The sequence below is a fragment of the Stegodyphus dumicola genome, chromosome 3 (assembly GCF_044657685.1).
Source record: "Stegodyphus dumicola isolate Sdum_Otavi_A_Nest chromosome 3, ASM4465768v1".
In the NCBI taxonomy this organism is placed as follows: domain Eukaryota; kingdom Metazoa; phylum Arthropoda; class Arachnida; order Araneae; family Eresidae; genus Stegodyphus; species Stegodyphus dumicola.
In genome coordinates, this window is record NC_140770.1 from 271,056,687 (window position 1) to 271,081,917 (window position 25,231).

Below are 25,231 nucleotides of genomic sequence, written 5' to 3' on the forward strand. Positions count from 1 at the left end.
GACCGACACAGTGGAAAACATTTTTTTTTTTTTGCTTCAAAAACTTTTTTTTCATCCCTTCAAATACAAATTCAAATGTGAATTGTCAGTTATGGGAGTCAGGTTTTATATTTTAAGTTACCGCTAAAGCTCGAAAGTTGTTAATTTGCACATTACCCAGATAATCTGCAGATTAACTGATTTGTTCCGTTAAAGTGCGGAATCGCGAGTTTTCTGCATTTTACCTAGGTAATGTGCAGTTAACTAGGTAACGGCTTCCGCATTATTAAAGTTCAAAAGTTCGTATCACACATTTCCTTTCTTTCTATATGCGACAATTATGTACGCTTAAATTCTGTACCCATTCGTGGATGACTTTCCAAGGGAAACTGGCTAGTATACATGTTACACACGAAGAAAAATACAAAAATGCTCGTGCAGTCAGCACGTTCGCGGTAGTTGAACATCGGGACCGCACTACTAGTGTTCAGAGATTTTGCCGCTCTTGGTGGGCTCTTTCTATTCTGAGAATTATATGTTGAGATATAATTACAACATCAAAGCGAAAGTGTAAGTGGACTAATTTTAGGCTCGGGTAGTTATACAAGAATAATAATTTGAAAGGATCTACATTTAGATTTCTGTAAATACTAAGATGGATGACCTTTTCAGTGCTGGAATATTTTAAAAGCACTTATTGAACCACAGTTGGGGCAATATCAGATTTTTATATATATAGCTTTTTAGATATTTTTAGCTTTGATCTCTTTAAGTTCATTTTATTCTTTTGAAACATGCAGGCACGTCGGGATAAGTGAGAAATCTATTGAATCTATTGAGACATCGTTAGAAATAGATGAATAAAAATTGTATAATTAGTAATGCCATTTTCAGTCTCAATGGGTTATTCGACAAAACGTGCCTGTTTTGTTTTTGTGGGTCATTTACTTGGTTAAGGGCTTCAGGAACTTTTCCCTTGATAAGTTTTATGTTTGAAGACTTGAACAGAGAAGTTTGACCATGTTTTTATATGTAAAATTTTCTCAGTATTATGTAAACTGTTTAGGCTTTTCAGCGTACCAATTTTGATTTTGTTGTATAGGTTTTTTAATTTTTGTATAATTTGTATGTTTTTTCGCGTACAACTTGTTGCTTAGATTTTGTTGTCTTGTTTTGCATGTAATATTAGGAAAAGGGTAGTTCAGATGATCTTTACGGCTTAATTTGAATATTGTATTTTTTACCTCTCCTTTTCTTATCAATCGATTTTAAAATTTGCAGCTCAACGCGCAATTTTTTTGACCAACTAGTTCTCACTTTTTTATGATTTACTACTTACTACTTTTACAATATATATATATATATGTGTGTGTGTGTGTGTGTGTAAGATAAAAACATGAAAGCAAACTTCTAATTTTAATTTACTATAACCTCTTATTTTTTTTATTTAATTTGGAGACTTCATCTCTCTCTTAAAAATAGCGCTTTAAGTCTAAACTGAGTCATTCAGATTAATCATGCGATCTTACGTAATGCATAATGCAGAAACTTCTTGCCCAATTGCAAATTTAAACCTTTTCTAAACTCGAACTGAAACTTTTCGACTCCCTCCCTTCTTCCTCTGAAGTATTACACTCTTCCCTTCTCGCTTGCACTTTCATCCTGGCCAGACGCGGCTGTAATCATCTATGTTCGCTTCTATCGCCATAATATCCAAAATGTTCTGGAAATAGGCACGATTGGAGTGCCGAGCGAATTCTGGCCACAAATGTGAATTTAAATAAATAAAGGAAATTAATTAGGATTAACCTTGTTCTCCTTATATGTATCAAATATCTACGCTAAATCTGACAGCGAACATGGAAGACATAAAAGCAAAGAAGGAATGTATAGCTAGCTAATAAAAGTTTAAGACTGATTCAATTTCATTTTAACTTGTCAATTTAACTTTCAATTCGCGTATTTGAATATTGTATCTGGCTGAAGTATTATGCAAGTATCTGCGTATATAAGAATCATATGGATTAGAATCCAATCCAAATAAGGGTCTGATAATTATCATAACATTAATAAAAATTGGTATAACTCCCATTTTAAAGCAAGTAATTTCAAACCTCGTGATTTAGTGATGTAGGTGGAATTTCAATATCCTAACACTAGAAACCTTTCTTCTCCTTTTATAGGCGCTTATAAAGTTTTGATACAATATTCTGAAGTTACTTTTGGAATAAATAAACCATATTCTGTTATTAAAAAACATTCAGAAATTGTCCATGAGGCTAGGACCTTTTAATCCAGCAAGCGAATTTAAATTAACTGTCTGAAATAGTAGGATACCTGCTGCTTTTCAAAATTAATTTTCCAAGTTATTCATTAAAATTTCTTCAAACTTTTAAAAGTATTTCTGACCCTGATATGACATTTTAACTCATCACAATATGACATTTTAACTCATCATCAGCCCTTACTATGACAATTTAATCCCGAACTTGACTTTTCTCTCAGTTTTGCTCCTACCTTTACCCTACCCTTTCCTTCTTCCCAGAGACCTTCGGTTGAAAATTGGCTATTTATGTTCCCCAAAGCCTAGAGATGGGGAGAGGAAAAACTGAATACATTTTGCAATCTGAACACAATACCATTTTCTAAATTACGACATTTTATTTTTGCCTAATATCTGATCCGAGTTTCTATACTATGCGTATTACTCCTAACATCGTCTCTTTAGAGAGGATATAAGGAGCAATAGCCCACGCTTGCTGTTCCCTACATATATCCCTAATTATCCAAATTTAGTTTTTCAGCTCAAAGGTAGTTAGTTCAGAAGGACTATTAATTTCGCTTAAGCATATTTCGTTGGTTCACTATAAATGGCGTTTCACTTTTCATATTGTTGCCACCAAATATTAGAGCCCTGCTTCATATTAAAGAAATTAAATAATGAAGATTATGTATGTATGTATGTGTTATCGAATTGTGAGAAAACAACGATACCTCGAAAGATCCCATTTGAATATAGTTTAGCTCTCCTTCCGAATACGGGCATCTGGAAGCCCAAATTTAGAATCTGGAATTTGCTTTATTATCCATTTCATATTTTGTAAATCTTTAACGAATATTTGATTAAGAAACTCACTCATTTCAAAGCGAGCAACGGCAACATTGGTCGGGAAAAAGAAAAACATTTTTTATCTCCAGTGCGCGATACTATGTATCGGAAATTCTAAGGATATGCTGTTTTTAAATTATTTTGCGATGTAGCTCTTAAATTAAATATCATGGTTTCAATGCGAAGAAACATTATATTCAATAAATAAAGGAAACACACAAGCTTTAAAACGCTCCCTTTAGGTGTAATATAAAATCTGCAAGCTTTCAGATTTTTTTATTTTTTATTTATTAATATTTTTTTTTTTTTTAATTTTGCGTTGCTAGAAAATGGCCGTGAACTGATTGCCTACTAGTATTTTCCATCAGTTAGGTCATGCTTTCAGCACGTAATGCTACGACACACACACAGACACATATCCTCATCATCATTGTCATCGTAGTCATTATCATCATCACCAACACCACCCTGCTTCAAGTAATATCTTACCGCTTTGCGTTAATATGTTTTTATAAAACTTAAATTGAAAAATAAGAGTTTAAAATTTTAAGGTGAATTATATTGTTTCAGACTGGTTTGCACATTTAAGACATTTTAATCGATATTTTTACAAAGTGGATAAAATCTGAAGAATCTAATTAGTCTTACTGATAAGTTATTATTAACTCTTTTGCAATCAATGTGTTTGAGTAAAACATTTTACCTTTTCTTTCAGGCTCTGGTGATAACTACATACATAAAAAAGGAATATATAAATAGGATATATGAAACTGATTGGATGGATGAGGAATCCAGCACATACTCTGTGAAAAAGGTCCTAATATGTTTTACTTTCATTATGCTGCATAGGATCATAAATTTCATAACAGAATATATTTTCTTGAAATATTTCTGATCAGAAATTATGGAGTTTCAAAGTAATTATTTCCTCAGCTCTAAATGCTAAGTTCTCTTGAGTTGCTATTTTATGCACCTGTAATGTAATCAGGCAAATTTCCCTTCTTTTCATGATTCCACAGATTTATTTCCAGTAAATTAGATTTAGAAATTTGAGATTTTCAGTAAAATACATGGAAACCTTTGATTTTTAACATAAATAAATAATAATAAAAAAAATCTTAATGGTTTCAGATTTTATATTATGCCGAAATGGTCATAATATATTGAATAAATGGATCACTTTGTGTTGCGCTCATTTAAATGTATCCAAGATTCATCTATCGTGACAATATTTTTTTTTCATTTTCGTCCGAAAAATTGTTTCTCACAGCAAAATCTGCAGCGCGTTGGACGGTTATTCTACGCTACGAGGCGGCAATATATTTTGGGCGATATATTTGGGAGAAAGACGATGCACATTACATTTTTTCGCCTTTTCAAGATTCAAATCGACATTAATCAATTTTTTTAGAGTTTACAGTGATCATTTTAATGATTATACAATTCTGCAACTGCCACTTGACTTCGCGGATTTTCTTTTAACATTAAAAATGTAGAGTCATTATGTTATTTTAAAGCAGGAGGCATGAAAATTGAGCAATGCCCTCGCCGCGACTCGAATCTGGACCTCTCAAGTATGCGCCGAGTGTGCTAACCGTTACATCACGAAGTCATACAGAAAGGAGAAAATACCTTATATACTATATCCCTTTTAAAGGGCGACTGGGGATTAGGGAAACCAAACGCCAAATCCTGTTGGTGGAGAATCATCATCCGCCACTTTTTACTTCGGACGCCACTAAAGAGCCATTAGGTTATTTCAAAGCAGGAGGCATGAAAAATAACAATGCCCTTCCTGGGAATCGAACTCGGACGCCTTGAATACGTGCCGAGTATGCTGACCGTTACACCATGAAGGCATGCCGAAAGGAGGGAGAAAATACCTTCTAAATTTCTTACCTTTGCAACATTCGAAACATTCCGTTTTTTCCCTTGTATATCTATTTTAAACAATTTTTCTTCTTGAAGGCAAACTTTAAAATATTCTCTTTCCTTTCTTTTAGACTATAGTATGTAATGCTGCATTATGTTCTAAAACATCATGGCTTTCACAGCATATTTTAATAAATAGATACGAATAATTTTCTTCGGAAAGAGCACTAGCATAGCTTTCCGCCCATTGTTTCTTTAAAAGCACCATTTTGGATGAAACCAAAACTGTCAAGTAGCAAATGGTAATTTATACTTTCAGAAATATAGTTGCAACTAAAAAAAATTTTCCAAGCAGACGAATTATTTTAATAGCAAAGCAAAGTCGTCTAAAAATTTGGGAATATCCTCTTCAGTTGCAAATTAAATTTTTCTAGTATTCATAAGATATATTTCAAATTAAGACTGTTAGTTTATTTATATCTTTTAGGCTAATGACACGAAGTTGCAAATTGGCTTCCCGAAGATATTTTTGAATGATACATATCTATCGGATATGTACAGTAAAGTGAGTACATCGATTTATATCAGTAAACTTTCCAGTCGATTTACTTCTACAACTTAACTCTAATTTTAAATATATATTAATTTCTTTTGCAGGTGACGTATAATAATGAAAGTTTCTTCAATAACATTCTAAACAGAAAGAAATGGATGAAAACCGTGTTTAGCGAATGGATTGACAAAAACTTCTTTGAACTGAAAGCTCATACAGAAGAAATGTAATATTTTATCTATTAATACTAATGTAATTTTACCCTAAACGGGCGTTAGACCCAAAGGGCTATTGGTCTCGAAACGGCATTTTCGTCGTTTAACTTTCCTGTTGATTCAATTTTCGAACTGTTGCCAACAAATATTTTAGCCATGTATTATATTTAATGAGACTAAATAAGGAAGAATCTGCATGAATGTATCTCGCACTCTGAAAAAACAACGGTACCTAGAGTCATGGAATTATAAATAACGCAGTCCTCCAACCGAACATGAGCACTTGGAAGCCCGAATTTTGAAATGCCCAATTTGTTTTGTTATCTATTTCAAATTTTCTAAAACTTTAACGAATTTTTGATTAACAAACTCAACGATTTCGAAGCGAACAATGGCAACACTGTACGGTAAAAAAACATTTTCATCTCCAGCGCGCGAGACTGTGTATCGGAAATTCTAAAGATATATATAAATAGTTTGTGATATTGCTGTTGAATTGAATTTTATGTGGTTTAAGGGCTAAGAACACGATATTTAATCAATAAAGGTAACACACAAAACGTAAAAAGACGCCTCTTTAGGCGTAATATAAAATCTGAAAAGCTTTCGGATTTTATTTACTTATTAACAACTTTAAAAGTCTTTAATGCATGGAAATTTTACGTACATTTAAAAGTATGTATTCTTGTTTTATTAAATCTAAGAGAAAAACGGCTTATTTACTTTAAGCTAGAGAACTATTTTTTTTTTTTTTTTTTTTTTTTTAAGTTTATTTGATTATGGCAATTCCCAAATTGTCAAATCCATAGAATATCAAAAAAGGAGCTAAAAATTAAACTAGTATTTCAATGGCGTCTTAAGAAATATAGAACTATCTAAACTTGCGCAACTTGAAATCAGCACGTACGCTAGATTTGGCGCGCTGCTAAATGGGCGCGTTTGCTAGATTTGGCGCTTTTGCGCATACATTTTCGCTGCAATTTTTTACGGTGCTCAAAACCGAATAGTACCAAAAATTTTATCTTTAGCGCTAGGGACTGTGTATCGGAAATTCTAAAGATACGCTGTTTATAACTTATTTTGTGATATTGCTGTTGAATTTAATTTTATGGTTCACTGCGAAGAACATGATATTTAATAAATAAAGGTAACACATAAAACGTTAAAAAAGCCTTTTTGGGTGTAATATAAAATCTGTAAACTTTCAGATTTTTTTCTTCGACAATTTTGCCAAACATTCTTTTGGACTAAAATTAGAATATCTACTCTTAAACTAAATGTAAAGTCATTGCAGTAAATGCGTAATTAAATTAAAAGCTTCTTGGCGTAAAAGAAAAGTTAAAAGATCTCGTTTGAGGCAAACTTAAGCTTATAGCAACTGTTGCGCAATTAAATATGTAAATGCACCCAAAGCTGAATACTTTAAGAAATTAAAATTTCACTTGAGCTTTTGCTTCACTTGTCATCGCTTATCCGTTTGGCGAGTAGGTCGTCGCATAGTGGATAGAGTACCGTCTGCTAACAGTCGTAGTCGCCTCCTGGGACGATGGTCTACGTCTCGTTGGACTTGAAACTTCCTGTTCAGTGTTCTCTCCTGGAACCTTTTAAATTTATCTTGACGCTGAGGGAACTGTGCTGTCGAGGTCTGCTTCCTGGTCTCCCGGATCACTGTCGGACTGTTTTCTGCTGCGCTCTCATCCGTTGGCTAGCCATACTTTTGTTCTTCTCCTTCCTTCGTTTCCGACGTAGAGCTTGCTTGAAGAACCCTCGCTGACATTTATTCTTGGAACGTGGAATCGTTGTCAACCTTTCGTTGACAATTCAGCTGGCACTGGTTATGTAGCGGTAGCTCCCTGGATCTACTGCAACGGCCATACTCTATGTTTCTTTTTTGAAAATTTACTAGCTCTTGAATCTAGCCGTCCTTTTTCCTGTTACAATTTGTTTCCTCTTTCTGCTTCAATGCTTCGGTTTTCTTTGCTTCATTATTTGTGGTACCCGTCTTTTTCTTTCCGGGAATTGAACTTTCGAGGTAGATAAAATTTCTATGCATTTCCTCTCTGGCACTGCATTTGTGTAAGGATCGGTTTCCTGCAAAATATTTTTTAATACCTTTTAAATATTATAATACTTTTTAAATAGTCAATAATAGCAACCACCTCTTCTCTCTTATTTCTTTAAATATATTATCTACCGCCTAAATCTTTCAATTATGAAAAAGTCTTTTTTTTCCAATATATCCGAATTATGACTTTATCTACTAACATTTTAAAATCTTTCATTTTAAATTCCGGAGCCCTCATTTGAATAAAAAGTATTTTACTCAGAATTGTAATTAACTTTCTGCCAAGAAATAATACAGCTGGCGTCTTCCGGATAGTATCATGTGAAGCTCTCCTCAAAACAAATATCTTCTCATTGACACAGCTACTCCAGAGCTTATGATAATTCTTTATATTGTCTCGTAAATGATTTTATCCTAAAAATGAAGAGGCAAGTACTCAAGTCTGAACTCAAGATTTTATTCGAATCTACTTTATTCTTTATCAAGAACTAAAGATTTTATCGGCCTTATTCTTTAGCAAGAACTCAAGACTCATTACTCGAACTGAATGAGTAACCGCTTATATACAGCTGATAAACGAGCTACAACATTCTAGACTTGGAACACTCTCAAAAATGGACAAAATTCTCCACTGCATATAACATAATGAAATAAATAAACAGGAACGAAATTTAAACGGAACTAATTTTTAAGTAACTTGTCTTTGGTGGGTTTCGAAATCGGGAGCTTTTGGTTTTCGAATCCACTGAGCCACGATGCGATGGGTCGAAAGGAACAATTTTCGCTACAATACAAACTACGAATAACCTTAACTCTATTCTTATTTACTCGTTCTGCTATATTTGACAGCAACCGAAACAATTTTAAAATTTTGCCTCTGTTATCTTTAAAATAGCTGTTACTAAGTTGAAACCCATTACGACTCTGGAAAGCAGTGGAAGACAAATGGAAATCAATACCTCTGAAATTTTACGAAGCTTTAAAATCACGATGCACACCAGAAAATAATAATATCTGATCTAATATTTAATTTTAAACATTAATTAAACGACTTTTAAAACGTTCCAAAAATTTATAAACTCTCTCTCTATTATTAAAGCGGGTAATATTTTTAAAACTGATTTTACAACATGCATAACCTAACTATCATCTTGCTTAGTTATACGTGGAAACTGATGGCTTTTATAATAGCTAGCAAATACACAAATATTACGAGATCGTCAATGTTTCTGTCATTCAAGCTTTACTTTCGGTGAGATAGTATGGGAAATGATAATATAATCGCAAACTACCAAATGGTGTAAAGGACTCAGGCAGGAAATCCTGAAGTGTAGAAACATTTATCACTAAAAGCATGACTTTTACACAAGCGTTATGTGCAGGATGGGACAAGTGACTGTTAACAAACTTTATGTGCTGGCTATATGAAGTGACTGCTACACAAGCGTTATCTGCAAGATGGGACTTAAAATAAGTGGCTGTTATTTAAGCGTTATGTGGAGGATAGATATTACGCTATATGATGAATTTGAAATTTAGACCAAAATCACTGCTAAAGAGTAATTTAAATTTCTTTTTATGTGAAGGATGTGAAGGTGTTATGTGAATGATGGGCCAAGTGACTGTTAACAAGCGTTATGTGCAGGCTATAACAAGTGACTGTTATACAAGCATTATATGCAAGCTTACGCAAGCGCTATGTGTAGGATGGGCATCCCGCTATACGATTAATTAAAATTCTAGTTCAAAATCGCCTGCTAAAGAGTAATATAAATTAATTTTTATGTAAAATATTTTTATGTAATAAAAACATTTATGATAGACAGAAGCAACGACCTGTTAGTTCAAAATACGAATTTCAATGTAATTTTCCTCCGTGTGCTTTGACTCATAATTATAGAAACAAAAGCTGTAAAATAAAAAAAAAGGTCTCTTTAAGTTTTTTCTCTCCTTTATTTCTATCTGGCGTGTTTCGCTTCATGAAAAGCACGCGAATTAAGGCTCTCTTAAATTACAGTCTCAAATGACTTGGAGAAGATAAATGACGAACTGTGATGACAACATAAATTAAGATCACAAATAGGGAAGAAGGGTTTGACAGGGGCATGAAGTGCATATTTTAAAGTAACAGACTACAGCGTATGAGATGCAAGAATTTATATCGCATATGTCATCTCGTTAATTTTACTCAACATTTGGTAATCCCGGAAAGTGAATTTTGCGTAATATTAATTGCAAATAAGAAACCATTAATTAGAATGCTTTATAAAAATTATCAGATTTTAGTAAGCAAAGATATTCCATTCGTTTCATGCAAATTCAGAATACAATGAAAGTTAGTACATAAGCATACGCTTACCAATATGTTAATATTTGTCATTCGAAACAAATCAGGCTAAAATATAATGACCTGCGAAGGTTATTCTTAACAATACTCTCAATAGTGATGCATATAGTGAATTAGTTGACATTTTAATTTGGATTAATTTTATGAAAACGAATATTTCCTTTTATTTCGTAATGATTCATTTCATTTAACAATAATTTACAAAATTCATATTTTGATTACAGTTTTCCATTTATCTTTCCAATATATATGTATTAATAACATTATTACACATAATTATATATATATATATATATATATATATATATTACTGTAAATGTATTCAAAATTAAAATCGAGTAGCGTAAGATAAAAAGAGAAACATGCACGGTAAGTGCATTAAACGCTTCCACTAATTTTACACAAGTTACTATTCTATATTGTGTAGCTTCTGAACATAAATTACTTATTGAATCAGTTTCGTCCAACCATGATATTTCTTGCATCATTCGAATTAAAATAGATTTTTGTATTTCCGATCAATAAATTATTTGTGACAACATCAATAAATTATTTGTGACATTTATTATAAACTTTACCAAACGACATCCGTTTTATTTAAAAATTACAATTATGTCTTACTTTAAAATATATTTTTGCAGATGGGATCCGTTCTTCTTAGCAATCACCTCAAGTGCCGCTATTGATCTTGTGAAGAACATAATTGGTGAATACTTTTCCTTTTCCTTTGTTCTTTACTATTACAGTTTTATTCATAATAATTTTGACTGAATGATATATTTTAGTTTTAGTAAAAAAAGGAAAAATTAATTTAGGTATTCTGAAAAACAGAAACACTTATCTCTAATAAAATTAATATTATAAATACGTGATATAGACATGTTATGACTTCCTTATACGGCCTATTAAATTATACATATTTTTACTGCACTTCAATTAATCATATTTCGTTAGAGATATATTTCTTATTCAATGAATTCAGTTCTCACTTCCGGACAACCAAAAATTTCAAAAACTTAAAGCATCTTCGTTAAAAATTGTAAAATACAGAAAACCTAATAAAGAATTTTCTTCCTCCTTTCCCTCATGCCTTCATGGTGCAATTGGAAGGATACTCGATGCGTATTCCAGAAGTCCAGTATTTGAGTTCCAGAGAAGGCTTTCCTCATTTTTCACGTCTCCTGCTTCAAAATAACCTAATGACTCCACAATTGACGCCCGAACTAAAAGGTGGTGGATGATAATTTGTTTCCACCAGGATTTAGTGATTGGGTACCCTAATACCTAAAAGTCCTTTCAAAACGGAAAATATATAAAATGTAGTCTCTCTTCTTTGCATATGTCTTCCTGGTGTAATTAGAAGCACACTCGACACGTATTCGAGAATTCCAGAGTTCGAATCCTGGCGAGGACATATTTTCATGTCTCCTGTTTCAAAATAACCTAATGACTCTACAGCCCAAGGCACTAAATACAACTGAAAAACAATTTTTAGATTTAAAATTACAGTTTGCGTGCAAAAACCAAGCAGTTTGGTAAATGAAGACAAAATTTTCGGTGCACGAAATGGCTTGGCAAAAAGACCCTGATATTGGTGCACCGACTTAATTCTCTATTCTTCTAAGAATTTTAAATGTAAAAATGATGGCAGCATTGTTCGTCCTAGCACTACTCAAATCTTTTTAAATTATTAATTCTGCAACTATTGCATGCAGATTATCTAAAGACTTCATCTGAACATAACAACAACACAATTCAATCATTTTAAAGCAAAAAATGCAGAGTTCACAAACATATAACAAGAAAATAAACGCAGTACTCACCAAGCTGGGTAAGAGGGGGTTCGTACAGATAGAGACTGAAACAGTAATAAACTTCGACCCAATTCCACAAATAAATGAACTTTAAAATCAGTGCAATCCCTAAACTTCCAATAAAAAATGTTAAAAAAATCAATTACGTTTTTAAACACGAGATATCTCAAATGCAACAGAAATACATAAAAAAACGAAGAAAAGGAATACAATCAAAATCTGATTCAACGATATCAAGAGGAGGCAGATGCGTGGAAATGATATTGGGATATTTTTGCTGTAAAAAATTTCTCTAACATACATATATATACAGTCTCTTGACATTGGCTATTGCCCAGTGACATTGTTTACCCCATCCTACGTTACACGACAAGTTGGAGAGCATTAAAAAGCGCAAAGGGGAAATACAAACCCTTTTCAAGTTTCCTCGTCACCAGAGAAGACAGCATTGCTACAGGTCTGATTTTATAATATTTCTCTAAAAGTTTTTTCTTGGTCTTAGTAGGACCCACACTGTTTGTCGTTTTATTTTTTTCCTTTTTCCTTTAAATTTAATTTCAGGTTCGTTTGTAAAGTTTTAATTCTTTAAGCTTGCAGGTCCAGCCCGTACGTTATTGTATATTTTGACTAATAGCATACCGCTATTTATTTTTATTATTATTGCTGTACATCGGAATTCCATTTACATTTTTTTGCACCTTAATGTGTCAATATATGCGGACGCGTCGGGAAATTGGAACAGAGAATTGAGACTAAAAAAAAAATTTAGACAGTTTGTTTAATTAATTAAAAAATTTTGTAGCGCAAAGTTTTAATTGTCTGTTTCGGCGAAACGCGTATTGGAGTCAGCTTAGTTCGATGTTCATTTAAAAATTTCCCTTGAAAAGCCAAAATAGACCTTTAATTGGTATAATTAACCATTTTCCGCTTTTTAATTTTTAATTTTAATATATTTTTTGCCTTTTACCTTGTTTCATCGATTAGTATTTTACTGTGTTTTATAATTTACTTTTTATTTCGCATATAGCCTAATTTAGTACCTCATTCAATTGATTTGTTTTTTAATACTGTGTTAAAATTTCCGAAAATATTTAGTATATAGCTTTTATTATTCGAACTTGTAAATATACATTTTTTTCCCTTTTTCACACTTTTCATAACTACTGAATATGCTTATGTTGGAGTTTTCTTGAAGCCACAGCTTTCGGTATCTTTTTGGCGAGCTTACTACAATTTATCTTCTCATTTCCTTAATTTTGCAGCACATTGCGCACAAATTTTGACCAAAATTGGTCTTTTTTGTATTGTTCTTACGTTTCTTATAATATATATATATAATATATATATATAATATATATACAGTAAGTTTGGTACGGTAGATTGTAGTGAAAAAGGGAGGTGCACAGCTACATGTTATGGCAGTCCCATGCAGAAAAATTTTCAACTTCCTACGACTAATAGTTTTTGAGTTATGCGAGAAACATACATGCGTACATAAGAATGTACGTACAGACGTCATAGAAAAAAATTCTAAATCAATTTTAAATGCAATCTGCAATCTGTTTTGGAAAAACAATCCTTTATTGTGTTCGTACGCACAGATGTCATTCAAAAACATCGTCTAAAGATGTTCGTGGTAAAGATGGATATTTTGTTTTAAATATGGTACGCAAAAGTTTTCGCGATTGCAGTACTCCAATTACTTAGTACATTAAAGAAAAAAAAGGAGGAAAAAGAAGAGTAAGTCTTATAATCATAGAGAAAGAATACAGTTTCTAAATTTCAAATGGAGATAGTACATTTTTTCCAAACTAATGAAAATTGAAACATTTAAAATTACATTGACTTTATCTGAAAACAAATCCTCGTAAAGAGAAAGCTGTTTAATTTTTTTAGTTATAAATAATACGTATTCAGGCAAAATGTATACAATCCTACATGTGTTTCATATTTCATGCCTTCGGTGAGTATTGTTGTTATCGCAGGTTGATCGATTTGCATGCTGTAGGATTGAGTTTAATTTTCAAGCAAAGTGGGGATGACTTTTAATTGTAGTATTTTTGAAGCACACAATCTCTCGACACGAGAATCTTCTCAGGAGCTGAGGATAGGATTAGAAAGGCATGCATCAGACCCTCGAATTATCTCTTCGCAGAGTCCCTCGACCTAAACCGAGATGGAATTTGTAACTGACAGCCCACAAGTAGTTAGCTTACTCTAATTAAATTAGTATATGAAAATAGCATTACTTTAGTACACTTAGAGTAAGTAAATCTACAAACTTCTGTTTTAGACTTATTTTTGAAGTTCTATAAAGATTAGAATATGCCTCTCAAAAACTGGGAGGGAGGCGAAGAATCTTTTTTTACATACCATTTTTCAGTTTCAAACGACTTTGCTTTACTGCTGTTATTGTAACTAATGTCACTTGTATCGTGGCAAGGAGGTAAAATTGCACCTGTTAACGGCAAGAACCTTGCGGCACCATACATATGACAGTACTATTTTGCTAAGCTTTGTCTCCGAATTTTGAAGGAGAGCGCCTCTTCCACCCCCTTTTCCCTACCACGAAACTCTCGAGAGAACTTTCCGCCCACCGCATATTTTGAGGGCCTCATGCTGCACAAACACTGTCACCTACAAACACGCATGCCTTTTGCGGAATTAAGAGCTTGGCCCTTCACTACGGCAGTTAGAGTCACTAGCACTATCCCGGTTGCATGGCACTGTACTTTGTTGTGCATTTTAAATGTTGACAAATTGAATATTGCTTTTATTGAGAGATGAAGTCTTATTTTCTCAAATGGTGAACTAAAGTTATTAAGGAAATAACTGATGTAAGTTACTGGCACGCATTTTAAGTGAAAGAATATTGAAACTACTCCTGTGATCAAATGTTCGAGGGAAGTCATGTCATGTAAGAGAAACTGAGATAAGGTCGTCATGGGTATTTAGCAAACCCTAGAAATTTACTCACCCTGTTTGCTTTTAAGGCTCTCCCAAACATGAATTTACTTGACGCTGCTTAACAATTCAGTTTGGAACTTAGTGCATCTCATTCCCTTTTATATTTCTCAATGTCAGTGTCATATGTTGTGTATCTAATTTCAGAATTATCGTATATCATAAATATTCTTTAATTTACTTACTCTCGCAATTAAAGTACTGTCATCCTGCGAAAGAGAAGCGGGCTTCTTTTTATTGTTTCATTTCCTGTTCATTCACAATTTGCTGCTTGAAGTCAGTTTTGGGTTGAGTATCAACGGTTCTAATGAATAAATATTTTTATCTTATTGTTATTTTCCTCATTGTCATTTTCTTATTCCATTTTTTACGCGAATTAGGTATAAAGTGTACATTTCTACAAAAGTTTAACTTTTGTATTGTTCCTTGTCCTTCTGACGATATCCCGCAGTTCCATCCTGAACGCGTCCGCTGTCGAAGCTGAAAGGGTACATACGTTTATCCTAGCCCAATATCCTATCTGTGTTCCTTCTGCTTTTATTTTCTGATGTTTTATTATTTAAATATACATATGACAGATTACTTTTAACCAGTAAATAAATTCACACGAGTATACCCGTACGTGACATATGGAAAAAAATTTTTGCTTTCTGTATGCATTTGCTACAACAATACTCGTTCTAGGTGATTTAGGTAAGGCGATCAATAACGAGTTATCTCGTAGCTGGCGAGTCAACACAGTTTCAGCATTTTCGTATGTCTCGTACATGGAATTGATCATGTTAAAATGATTATTATATCCTATACAAGTTATGCGTTCTTCTTCTATAGTGTTCTCTGTCGATATACAGGGTTAGCCAAATGATTCATTTGTTTAGAAAGAGCTATATTTTCAAAAGGATTTTACGTACTCTCATGAAAGATATATGAAAAGAACCACAAACTCACCAAGTTTATACACCTTCTACAAATACTCAGTCCCTCTGGCGACAAGACACACGTCTAGACGATAATCAAGCTCATTCCATACATTTTGTAAAATTGTTGTACAGATGTTCATCCTGTCAGACTAGATGTTCGGAATACCACTAGAAACTGCGTGGAAGACTTTGCGTCAACGTTTGCATTTCAAACCGTACTATGTGTAGCTCCTGCAACAACTAAAGCCGCAGTATTATGCCTGTCGAATAGATTTTTGCATCAACATTGGAGGACGAAGATTTCGCCACCAAGATGATATTCTGAGAAGAAGGAACGTTCCACTTATACAGGAAACTTGGTGAAATAGTGAAAAACACTTGGTGAGTTTGTGGTTCTTTTCATATATATTTCGTATGTGGGCGTAAAATACTTTTGAAAATATAGCCTTTTCAAAACGAGTGAATCATTTGTGTTAACATTATAGCTTAACACTTGGAAAACGAAGCCTTCGCTAACTTATATGCTTAAATATCAAAACGCCCGACATGACTTTCAAGATTCACATCAATTTCCTTCCCTCCCCGTCCATTAACGCACAAACAGATGTAAAGATTTCAAAAGTCACGCGCAACCTAAATATAAAAAATCGCAAATAAATCCTTTTAGGACAAGCTATCTGCAATAAAGTGATACAATGCATTTGGGGAAACTGCATCTGGTACTGCATACCTTAAGGGAAGGGAAGAAAACATTACAATCTCGGCGGTTTCGGGCGGCTATGGTCTGTGAATGAAAGGACGTCTCGGGCGTGTTGGCCTTCAAAGGGTAAATACATAAATTGGTCAAACAAGGAGAACCTTGAAATTTTGCACCAAACAGCAAGAAATTTATATTCTGAAACAAATCATAAATCCTTTATTCCCGATCATTTCTCATCAAGAAATCATGTTTTCTTTTATCTGCAGTGTAAATTATTAAAAAAAAAATACGCATTGCATTTCCTAGAGACATTTAACATGCATCAGAATCTCTCCGTTTGAATTTGTAATACAAAGTCTAATCCGGCTTTACTTATATCTTTTAAATAATTTCCCTCTTAATTGCTTTTCTTGGGCTTTCAGCAATAGATAAAATTATGCTCTTCTTTTACTGTCGTTTAGCTAAAATATTTTAGCATTTCTTCCTCTTGTTTTTCACTTACGAAGGTATCTCTTGTCCGTGATTTTCACTCTCGCAGCTAAAGCAGATGTTTCTACTAAACCTTCGAAACTATAGTACTGCAAGTTAATTCACTTCAACCAACTATCTTACATATAGTTAATTACCACAGCATTTATTTGAGCATTCGGCGAGAAACAGTATTTTAAGGAAAGATGTTTGGGTTTCTTTAATCAGAAATATACACCTGTCATGTTCATCCAGCTTACTCACCAGATTTTAATCCTCAAAGACTGATCAACATTACTTTACATGTTACCATTTCTCGCATGCTACAGACACTAATGTTTTATGTATCGTAGCCACTTAGTCAACCATTCAGCCATCTTATAACAGAAAAACAATAAACAGTGAATGTCCTATCTTGCCCCGCATTCAGTAGCAAATTTTAAATCTCCATTAGCAGACTACATTTCTTTCAGCTTTATTTAGTATAATTAAAATGTGGAACGTTTATATTCCAGATATGAGGAAACGGTAACACTCTTACACAATTCAAGCCACCCGAAACTACGTGAGCGCCAATCTATGGCAGATACCAAAGCGATAACCTGGAAATGCATTATTCAGTAATGCTTTTGTATTCAACTAAAATTCAGTGAGCAAATTTCGAAACTTCGATGTGTATTACTTTAATAGAAATTAATAAATAGCATACACATGTCAAATTGAACTACTCTCCAAGAATTTTCCGAAAACGTTTGAAAGTAGCAGGTTAATTCAGCAAACCAAGCTAACATGAAAGCTAACGACACAATCATATTCCTGTAACTATCCTACAAAATTCCTCAGTTTGGGCGTCGCTCTCTTCCAATATTGTCGCGCTCATTGCTCCGATACTGAAGCAGAGTTTCTCATAGAATAAAAACAATTCACCCAAGATGTTATAATTTTTATCATGTTTTGTTAAAAAAAAAAAACTAATATCAAACTCCTTACCAACGTTACGTGAATTATCGCTATGCCTGGACAAAACGGAAAAGTTGTAAAAAGGTTTTGAAACAAATCGTTTTATTAAATCAGAACTGGAACATAAATGCAATCCAACGAACCACTTGTGGCTACGTTAGATAAAGTAATAGTAAGTTCAAATTCGAAACTAAGCTAGTAATAAAGGACTACACAATTCAACTTAATGAGTATATGGCTCACAAATCTACCCGACATATGTATTCGAATACCGACAATTATAATGCAAGGCCGAAGATTACAAAACTTACCTGAGCTATCAGTAATCTTATTAGTAACCTTATCAGTAACCTTAACAGTACTTACTCAGTAACTTAACAGTAATACTCTTCGTGTATTAATCCTTTAAAATTTTTTAAGGAGTATTTTTTCCAATGGATTTTTAATTTACCATTACCGAAATTAAAATGTTATCTTTTTCTTGCAGGTTATGTGTTTCCGAAATAAACAGATTTGCATGCAACATTTTTTTTTTGCATGCATAGAATGCATGGAATTGAAGTGCTTTGTCTTTAAAATATGTATTTGCAACTACGAATGATATATAATTCCAATTTTTTTTTAAAAAAATGTCTTCGAAAATCCTTTTAATTTACATCATCGGTATTTCAAAATATTGAAATTGAAATAAATCCTTACTTAAATTCATTAATAAAGTACATTTCTTATTAACAACTTTATTTCAACAGACATTAGCGTTGCAGTATTCCAAGACCCTTTGTTCAACAAGGATCGACCAAAGTTAGTAACCTGTCTCATAAATATATATCAATTTTCCTTCAAATAAATGTATTTATTTTCCTTAAACTTAATTTCTTTAGACAACTTTTGAAATGTTATAGAAAGTTAACATTGTTTACTACATTTGTTTCAGATACTTGAATTTTGGAAGTGTAGGTTTTCTTTTTGGACATGAACTTACGCATCAATTCAATGGTAAGTAATTATTTGTTAGATTTGCTTTAGAATTCTTAACAGCTAAATCCATTTTGATACAAGCTTCTAAAAGTTATGATTCAAGAGGTTGCTAATCATCCAAGACCGTGAAAACGTGTCTTTTCTCTGGCCAGAATAAGAAGCATTTAATGATTTGTGCTGTAAGTGATTAGTTGAACCTGCTTAGAACATTGAAGGGAAAACATTAGAACACTGAAGGGAAAATGGGGTAATTCCTTACATTCATCCCATGGAGGTAAGAAAGGAAGGAGTGGCCAATCCGGCATTAGAAGTGAAGCACTGCTCCGAAGCTTCGGTCACCAGATGGGGTGTTTTTTGTTTACATTCAGAAGCTCACTTGACAGCGCTCTGATAGTATTTCGACACACGACAGTTCCATACAAATCGAAAAACGGGACATTTCCGTATAAAAGAAACATTCATAGTGTGATGGATAATAGCAATTTGTATAGTTTAGTGACATTTACGCAAAAATCACATCTTGGTTATTTTTCGATAACTAAGCATAGCAATTTTGATTATGAATTTGTTTTATAAAATTCTAAACTGTTGAACTACAAAAATATAGATTTTAGCAAAAACGTTACGCTTAAAGAATGAAAAATATCTCACCATACCTTTAAAATTGTATACATCTTTCTACCCTTGATAGAATATTCGCTACTTTTATGTTCCAAACGTCAAAATGTTTTAAATAAAATAATTTTTTTTCACATCTACATATTATTGTAACATGTACTTTTTAAAATTAGTGTAAATTACTTTATTCGAAAAACATAGTGAATGCGCAGAAATTAAAGATTTCCACATGCCGGAAATGAAAAATATGAAATGTGCATGGGTATTTATGCATGTGCATGCAAAAAGTATGAAAGTATGCATCTGCCTTTAACAAAATACGTAAATATTTATTAAATTATTTATAAATGTATTTGAAATGAAGGATTTATTCATTCATAAACAACTGTGAAAGCTACTGTGAAGAAATCTAATTATTAAATGTATCTAAATTTATAATCATTATATATGTTATCTAAATAACCTTAACATTGACTTGTAAACATGAATTGACATTCTGTTGACAAATACGTTATAAAACTACTTAAGCAAGGATTGTTCGTCCTGGAAAGCAATCTGTAAAAGGTTTTGTAAAGCAATTTCTATGAGATGCGTACTTAAAGTAATAAAGAAGAGTTTTGAAATATGCATTGTTGAAATTAAAGGTTAAAAAATCCAAGTATAATTAAAAGAATTATTCCACTTACATTTTATAATAACTCACTTACAAGTTTCAGATAATATTTTAAAAAAATTCCTGATTTTATTCTCTTTCCGAAATATTCTAAAGTTAAGTACTATTTAAAGTATTTCGCTATTAAAATAAAAGGTGCTGCAATTTGAAATGGACCGAATAGTAGAGCATTCATTATAAATTGACTTATATTTTTCAATTCAAAAGATGCCTCAGAAGTCAAAAAATCATGTCATATTTAAGAAAGTATTTTAGGAAGAAGCTGTATAAATAGAAAAGAAATAATGCATAATTTTAATATTAATAATTGATCTTAATTTTTGTAATCCTTACCCGACGTAATTACACAATATTTACATCCGATCGTGTCAAAACTCATGGAACTCAATGGTAAATTACCCAATGTTTTGGTCACCAAAGAAGGGATCGCCAGTGTTTCAAAGCAGGGTATGGGAAAACCGGTTTAGGGCTACTCCATCTAACCTCCTACCTCCATGATTCATCCGTACCCACACACATACACTTAAAGGCGAGTAGCGCCACGGAGGATAGCCAGTCAATCAAATTCAGGCGGTCATGAATTACTATCTACCACAATTAAATTCGGCTGCCATTTTAAAGACACTGAGGTGTTTAGTTGTAGGCGAAACAGAAGCCATCAAAAATTAACTACTCCTCTTGTGAATTTAAGCCATGGATCTTCCATCTTGTATTCAGTCGTGTATACCGACATCTTACACAACAAAAGAGTGCCCCGGAAAAAGTAATTATTCCCAATAGGGTGCTTGGTAATTAGGGGAAACATGGAGGTGAGAACAAGAGAAGACCCCGTCCTCCCACCTACGGTTGATGCAGTCCTGCCGAGCTACGGTAGCTACAGGGGGTGTGTTTTGTTTACATCCAAAGCATGCTGACAGAGATTTGGTAGTACTTCCACACACGACAGTTCCGCTGAAATCGAAAAGCGGGGTTACTTCCGCATAAAAGAAACATTCATTTCTAGATGGGTAAAGCAATTTGTATAATGTAGTGGCATTTTTGCACAAATCAGATCTTCGTTATCTTTCGATAATTTGCAACAGTGATTTTGATTATGAATTTGTTTTAAAAAATTCATAGCTACTGGATTTAAAAAACTACCAAGTTTCAGCAAAATGTTTATGTTATGTATAATGAAAATGCGCTGCTCGAATGAGATAAAAAATTTACAAACTGTGCTTTTAGATAAAATTAGAAGCAGCACTGTAAGAACATGCTGCGAACGATGAATTCATATACACTAATAGCAGTATTTCATGAGAACCGACTTTGCTGTACAGCACTATATGAACAAGCTGGAGCACAATGCACACACTTTCATAACTCTAAACTTAGACAAGGAGATGTACGATGAAATCACATACCCTGAATGCAGTTTAATTTAATTCCTATAATCCAATATGCAGGCTATCAGCGTGAGGAAAAGTGTATGAAAAACTCCTAGTGAACCGCCTGAAGCATCACTTGCACAAAGGCAACACAAACAGCGAATACCAGTACGGCTTTAGAGAAGGGTAGTCAAACACATATGCACTCATGGCGATAAATAACTACATCTTGGAGAACAGGCACAATGGCTACCAGACAGCCATTCTGATCCTCGACCTTAAGAGCACCTTTGACACTTTGTGGTAGCCAGCTATTACACATGCATTGAAAGAAGCAAGATGCTCGGCAAGCATGCATCAAACTTCTTGCATCACTCACCTCTCTAACCGCAAGCAAACCATCCTGCATAAAAATGGCATCATATAAGGCAAACAGACCCGAGGAGGCTTACAAGAATCATGTGTCGGTCCAATCTAATGGAATCTGACCTTCAGTGGCATATTAAATACTACCTAGCCTTAACATACACAAGAACTTATGCAGATGATGTTGATGAGTTTCCAGTAGTTCTATGATAACCGCAGTGCCTTGAAATTGACCATTTCAGAAGGCAAATCCAAGGCACTTAACTTTGTTTTATTCATTAATAGGGCATTTTTTGATAGGGCAAGGTGAAGCAACTGAAGAGCAAGGTAACTGAAGAAGCAACAGAAAGGCAAGGTAAAAATCAAACGGCAAATAGGGCGGGATGAATGTGAACAATACAGCCGCAAATACTTTTGCATTACACAAGCTGCGACAAACTCAACATCACTTCCCCGCAGTTTAATAAGATTTATTACAAGTCAAGATCCCTTTCTCGTACATTTTTAATAAGACACAGCGTAAGCAATACCAATCTCTGTCTGTGAAGAAACTGATACCTTACACCTTCATCTTATCATCTGTCCACATACCACAGACACCACCTAAAATCTCCAGTAAGAATACACAAGCTTTCTGCAAATTTATGATAAAACAACGTCTTCTGGTGATCACCCAAATTATCAACAAGCTTGCAAAACTCGGAGCTGCTCTATGCTTCATTATATAATTATCATTTTCTAATTTTGGGGATAAGGATATAATAGAAATAGTGCCTAGAGTAAGAAATAAATTTGCACTCAGTATTTTGTTTTAATGTTTAACTTTCTGCGTTAATACTGTATTTCGATGTCGCGCAATATACATTTGCACATTTTTAAAAGATCTGTAATTGTAATGTGTACTAATGTAATTATTTTATAATGTGTACTAATGTAATTATTTTATAATGTGTACTAATGTAATTATTTGTAATGTGTACTAATGTAATTATTTGTAATGTAATTATTTGTAATGTGTACTAATGTAATTATTTTATAATGTGTACTAATGTAATTATTTGTAATGTAATTATTTGTAATGTGTACTAATGTAATTATTTTATAATGTGTACTAATGTAATTATTTGTAATGTGTACTAATGTAATTATTTGTAATGTAATTATTTGTAATGTGTACTAATGTAATTATTTGTAATGTGTACTAATGTAATTATTTATAATGTGTACTAATGTAATTATTTGTAATGTGTACTAATGTAATTATTTGTAATGTGTACTAATGTAAGTGTATGTTCTGCTGTAAAGTAATTTAAGTACATGAAATGATGCAATAATTATGTAAATTATGTAATTAAGCCCCAACCCACAATGGCTACACTATCTTACAATGCTATTTGATGGACAATATACTGGGGACTGTATTTTATGCATACACAATACTAGATATACGGGAACGCTAGACAGTACCGTCTAACCACTTGACAGAATGATGGTGGCTGTAGTCCGTGAACTGTCACCGTAGCACTATAATTAGGAAAATACTGCGACAAGAGAATGCACGTAGTACCGCATCACTTGATGAGGGAATGTACGATGAAAAACTGATACTAAGAGCATTACATGAATACTGAGTTTGCACTATGGAGGGAAATGTTTCGTAAGCACAATGCACAGACTTTCACAGCACTAAACTTGTATGAGGGAAGGTACGTAGAAATCGCATACAGTTACGGTACTGCTTGAACACTGTGTTTGCACTATAGCACTAATAGAGGAAAATGTTACGAAAAACCAGTGCCCTGACTTTCAGTAGATTACAAGATGTACAAAGAAATATCATTCATAGACCTTAATGCGTGAATACTGTTTGCACTGGGCGAGGTTATCAAGTTCAGTGTTTCTCCTTACTTGCTTGGGGAACATTGAAGAACCTGAATCGGAACAGGGAGCTTACTAAAGCTGCGTCCAATAAATGTGGGAAGTAGACAAGATACACAGGAAGGGTATACGAAACCCTTTATTTTTCACTCTTTACAATAATTTCCGTACTTCGGAATACAGAGACCAACTACTTGTGGTCTGAACGTAAGAATATAAAAATATTTAACTAAACTCTAACTTAACTTTGGAATAATAAACAAGGGCCTACGTGGAAGATTGGCCGTATATTAACAGGAAGCCGTATGTAGTACAGAGAACTATTAACACTACAATACGTTTAAAATTATCACGAGGATTAAACCTCTGGCCTGGAAGGCAACCAGCAACCGAGTAAAACTGCTAAGGTAAGCGGCCTGCTTCGACTAACTCCTTCCTCTCTTCTTGCTTGGCAAAAAGCCACAACTTAAGTACTTGGCGTTCGCCAGACAAATCTGCATAAATAAGTTAAAGCTTTTAATTCTGGCCGGAAGTAGAAAATAAGAAGTGATAGTAAAGATTTAAAATAAAAATAAACGTTAGTAAAACTTAAGATCCTTACAAGGTGACGTCTTAAAACAGTCGTTGCAGTGAAGATAATTACTACTTTTATATGGTCAAACATGGTGGCTATGTAGTCAGTAAATCCATGTAAGATGCTGATGATGTAACTATAGCAGTAGCAGTGATATCAAAAATAAAATTAAATTTAAAGTAAAGTTATGAAACACATCAAAGCACTTAAAGAAAACGGAGATGATAAAACTGCCAAAAGAAAAATTTATAAAAATGCATTAAAATATGTAAGCAAAGTTCTGATTCACAAGCTCCAATTGACATTAATTAATAAAATATCAAAAATTTAGGTCAAACGTAGAAAGGATTAGAATAGTTAAAGAATAGTTATTCAATAACATGAATTCTCGCCATGTCGAGCTAAGTTATAACAGTGGAAAATTACAAAGACATGAATCAAGAAGACGAAAATTGCTGATACACACTATCTGTAATATATGGGATGTTTGAGATTAAAAAATCAAATGTCGGGGAACATTTACGAATTTTTAGAATGTAAATCGGAAATATATGCACAAGGCAAATCAGTGGATAAGTAAAGTCTTTCACAGTACATTACACCAAGGAGGGACATTCCCAAACCTGGGCTAATCAAAGATCTTAACACTGTTATCGAGCCTTCTTCTCTTGAGGCGATTCGGGGTCATAGGTCCCCCAATCGACAAATTTGAATACAGCCGACAAATTAATCACCCCCGATCGGCCACTAACAAAGAGAACAAAGTACAGGTTTCAGTCTTAGCTTATCTCCCTGCGTTGAACAAGGGAAG

General features: G+C 33.3%; 1 protein-coding gene across 1 annotated transcript in view; it reads left to right on the top strand.

Moving 5' to 3' along the window:
• The window catches only part of LOC118203645 (endothelin-converting enzyme 1-like), a 163,353-nt gene that overhangs the window by 103,841 nt on the left and 34,281 nt on the right, over positions 1-25,231 (top strand). The window contains exons 11-16 of the mRNA XM_085814138.1: positions 3,804-3,902; positions 5,448-5,525; positions 5,618-5,739; positions 10,782-10,846; positions 18,716-18,767; positions 18,901-18,962. Of these exons, the coding sequence (XP_085670264.1) occupies positions 3,804-3,902; positions 5,448-5,525; positions 5,618-5,739; positions 10,782-10,846; positions 18,716-18,767; positions 18,901-18,962 (478 nt within the window). The remainder of the gene's footprint in view (positions 1-3,803; positions 3,903-5,447; positions 5,526-5,617; positions 5,740-10,781; positions 10,847-18,715; positions 18,768-18,900; positions 18,963-25,231) is intronic.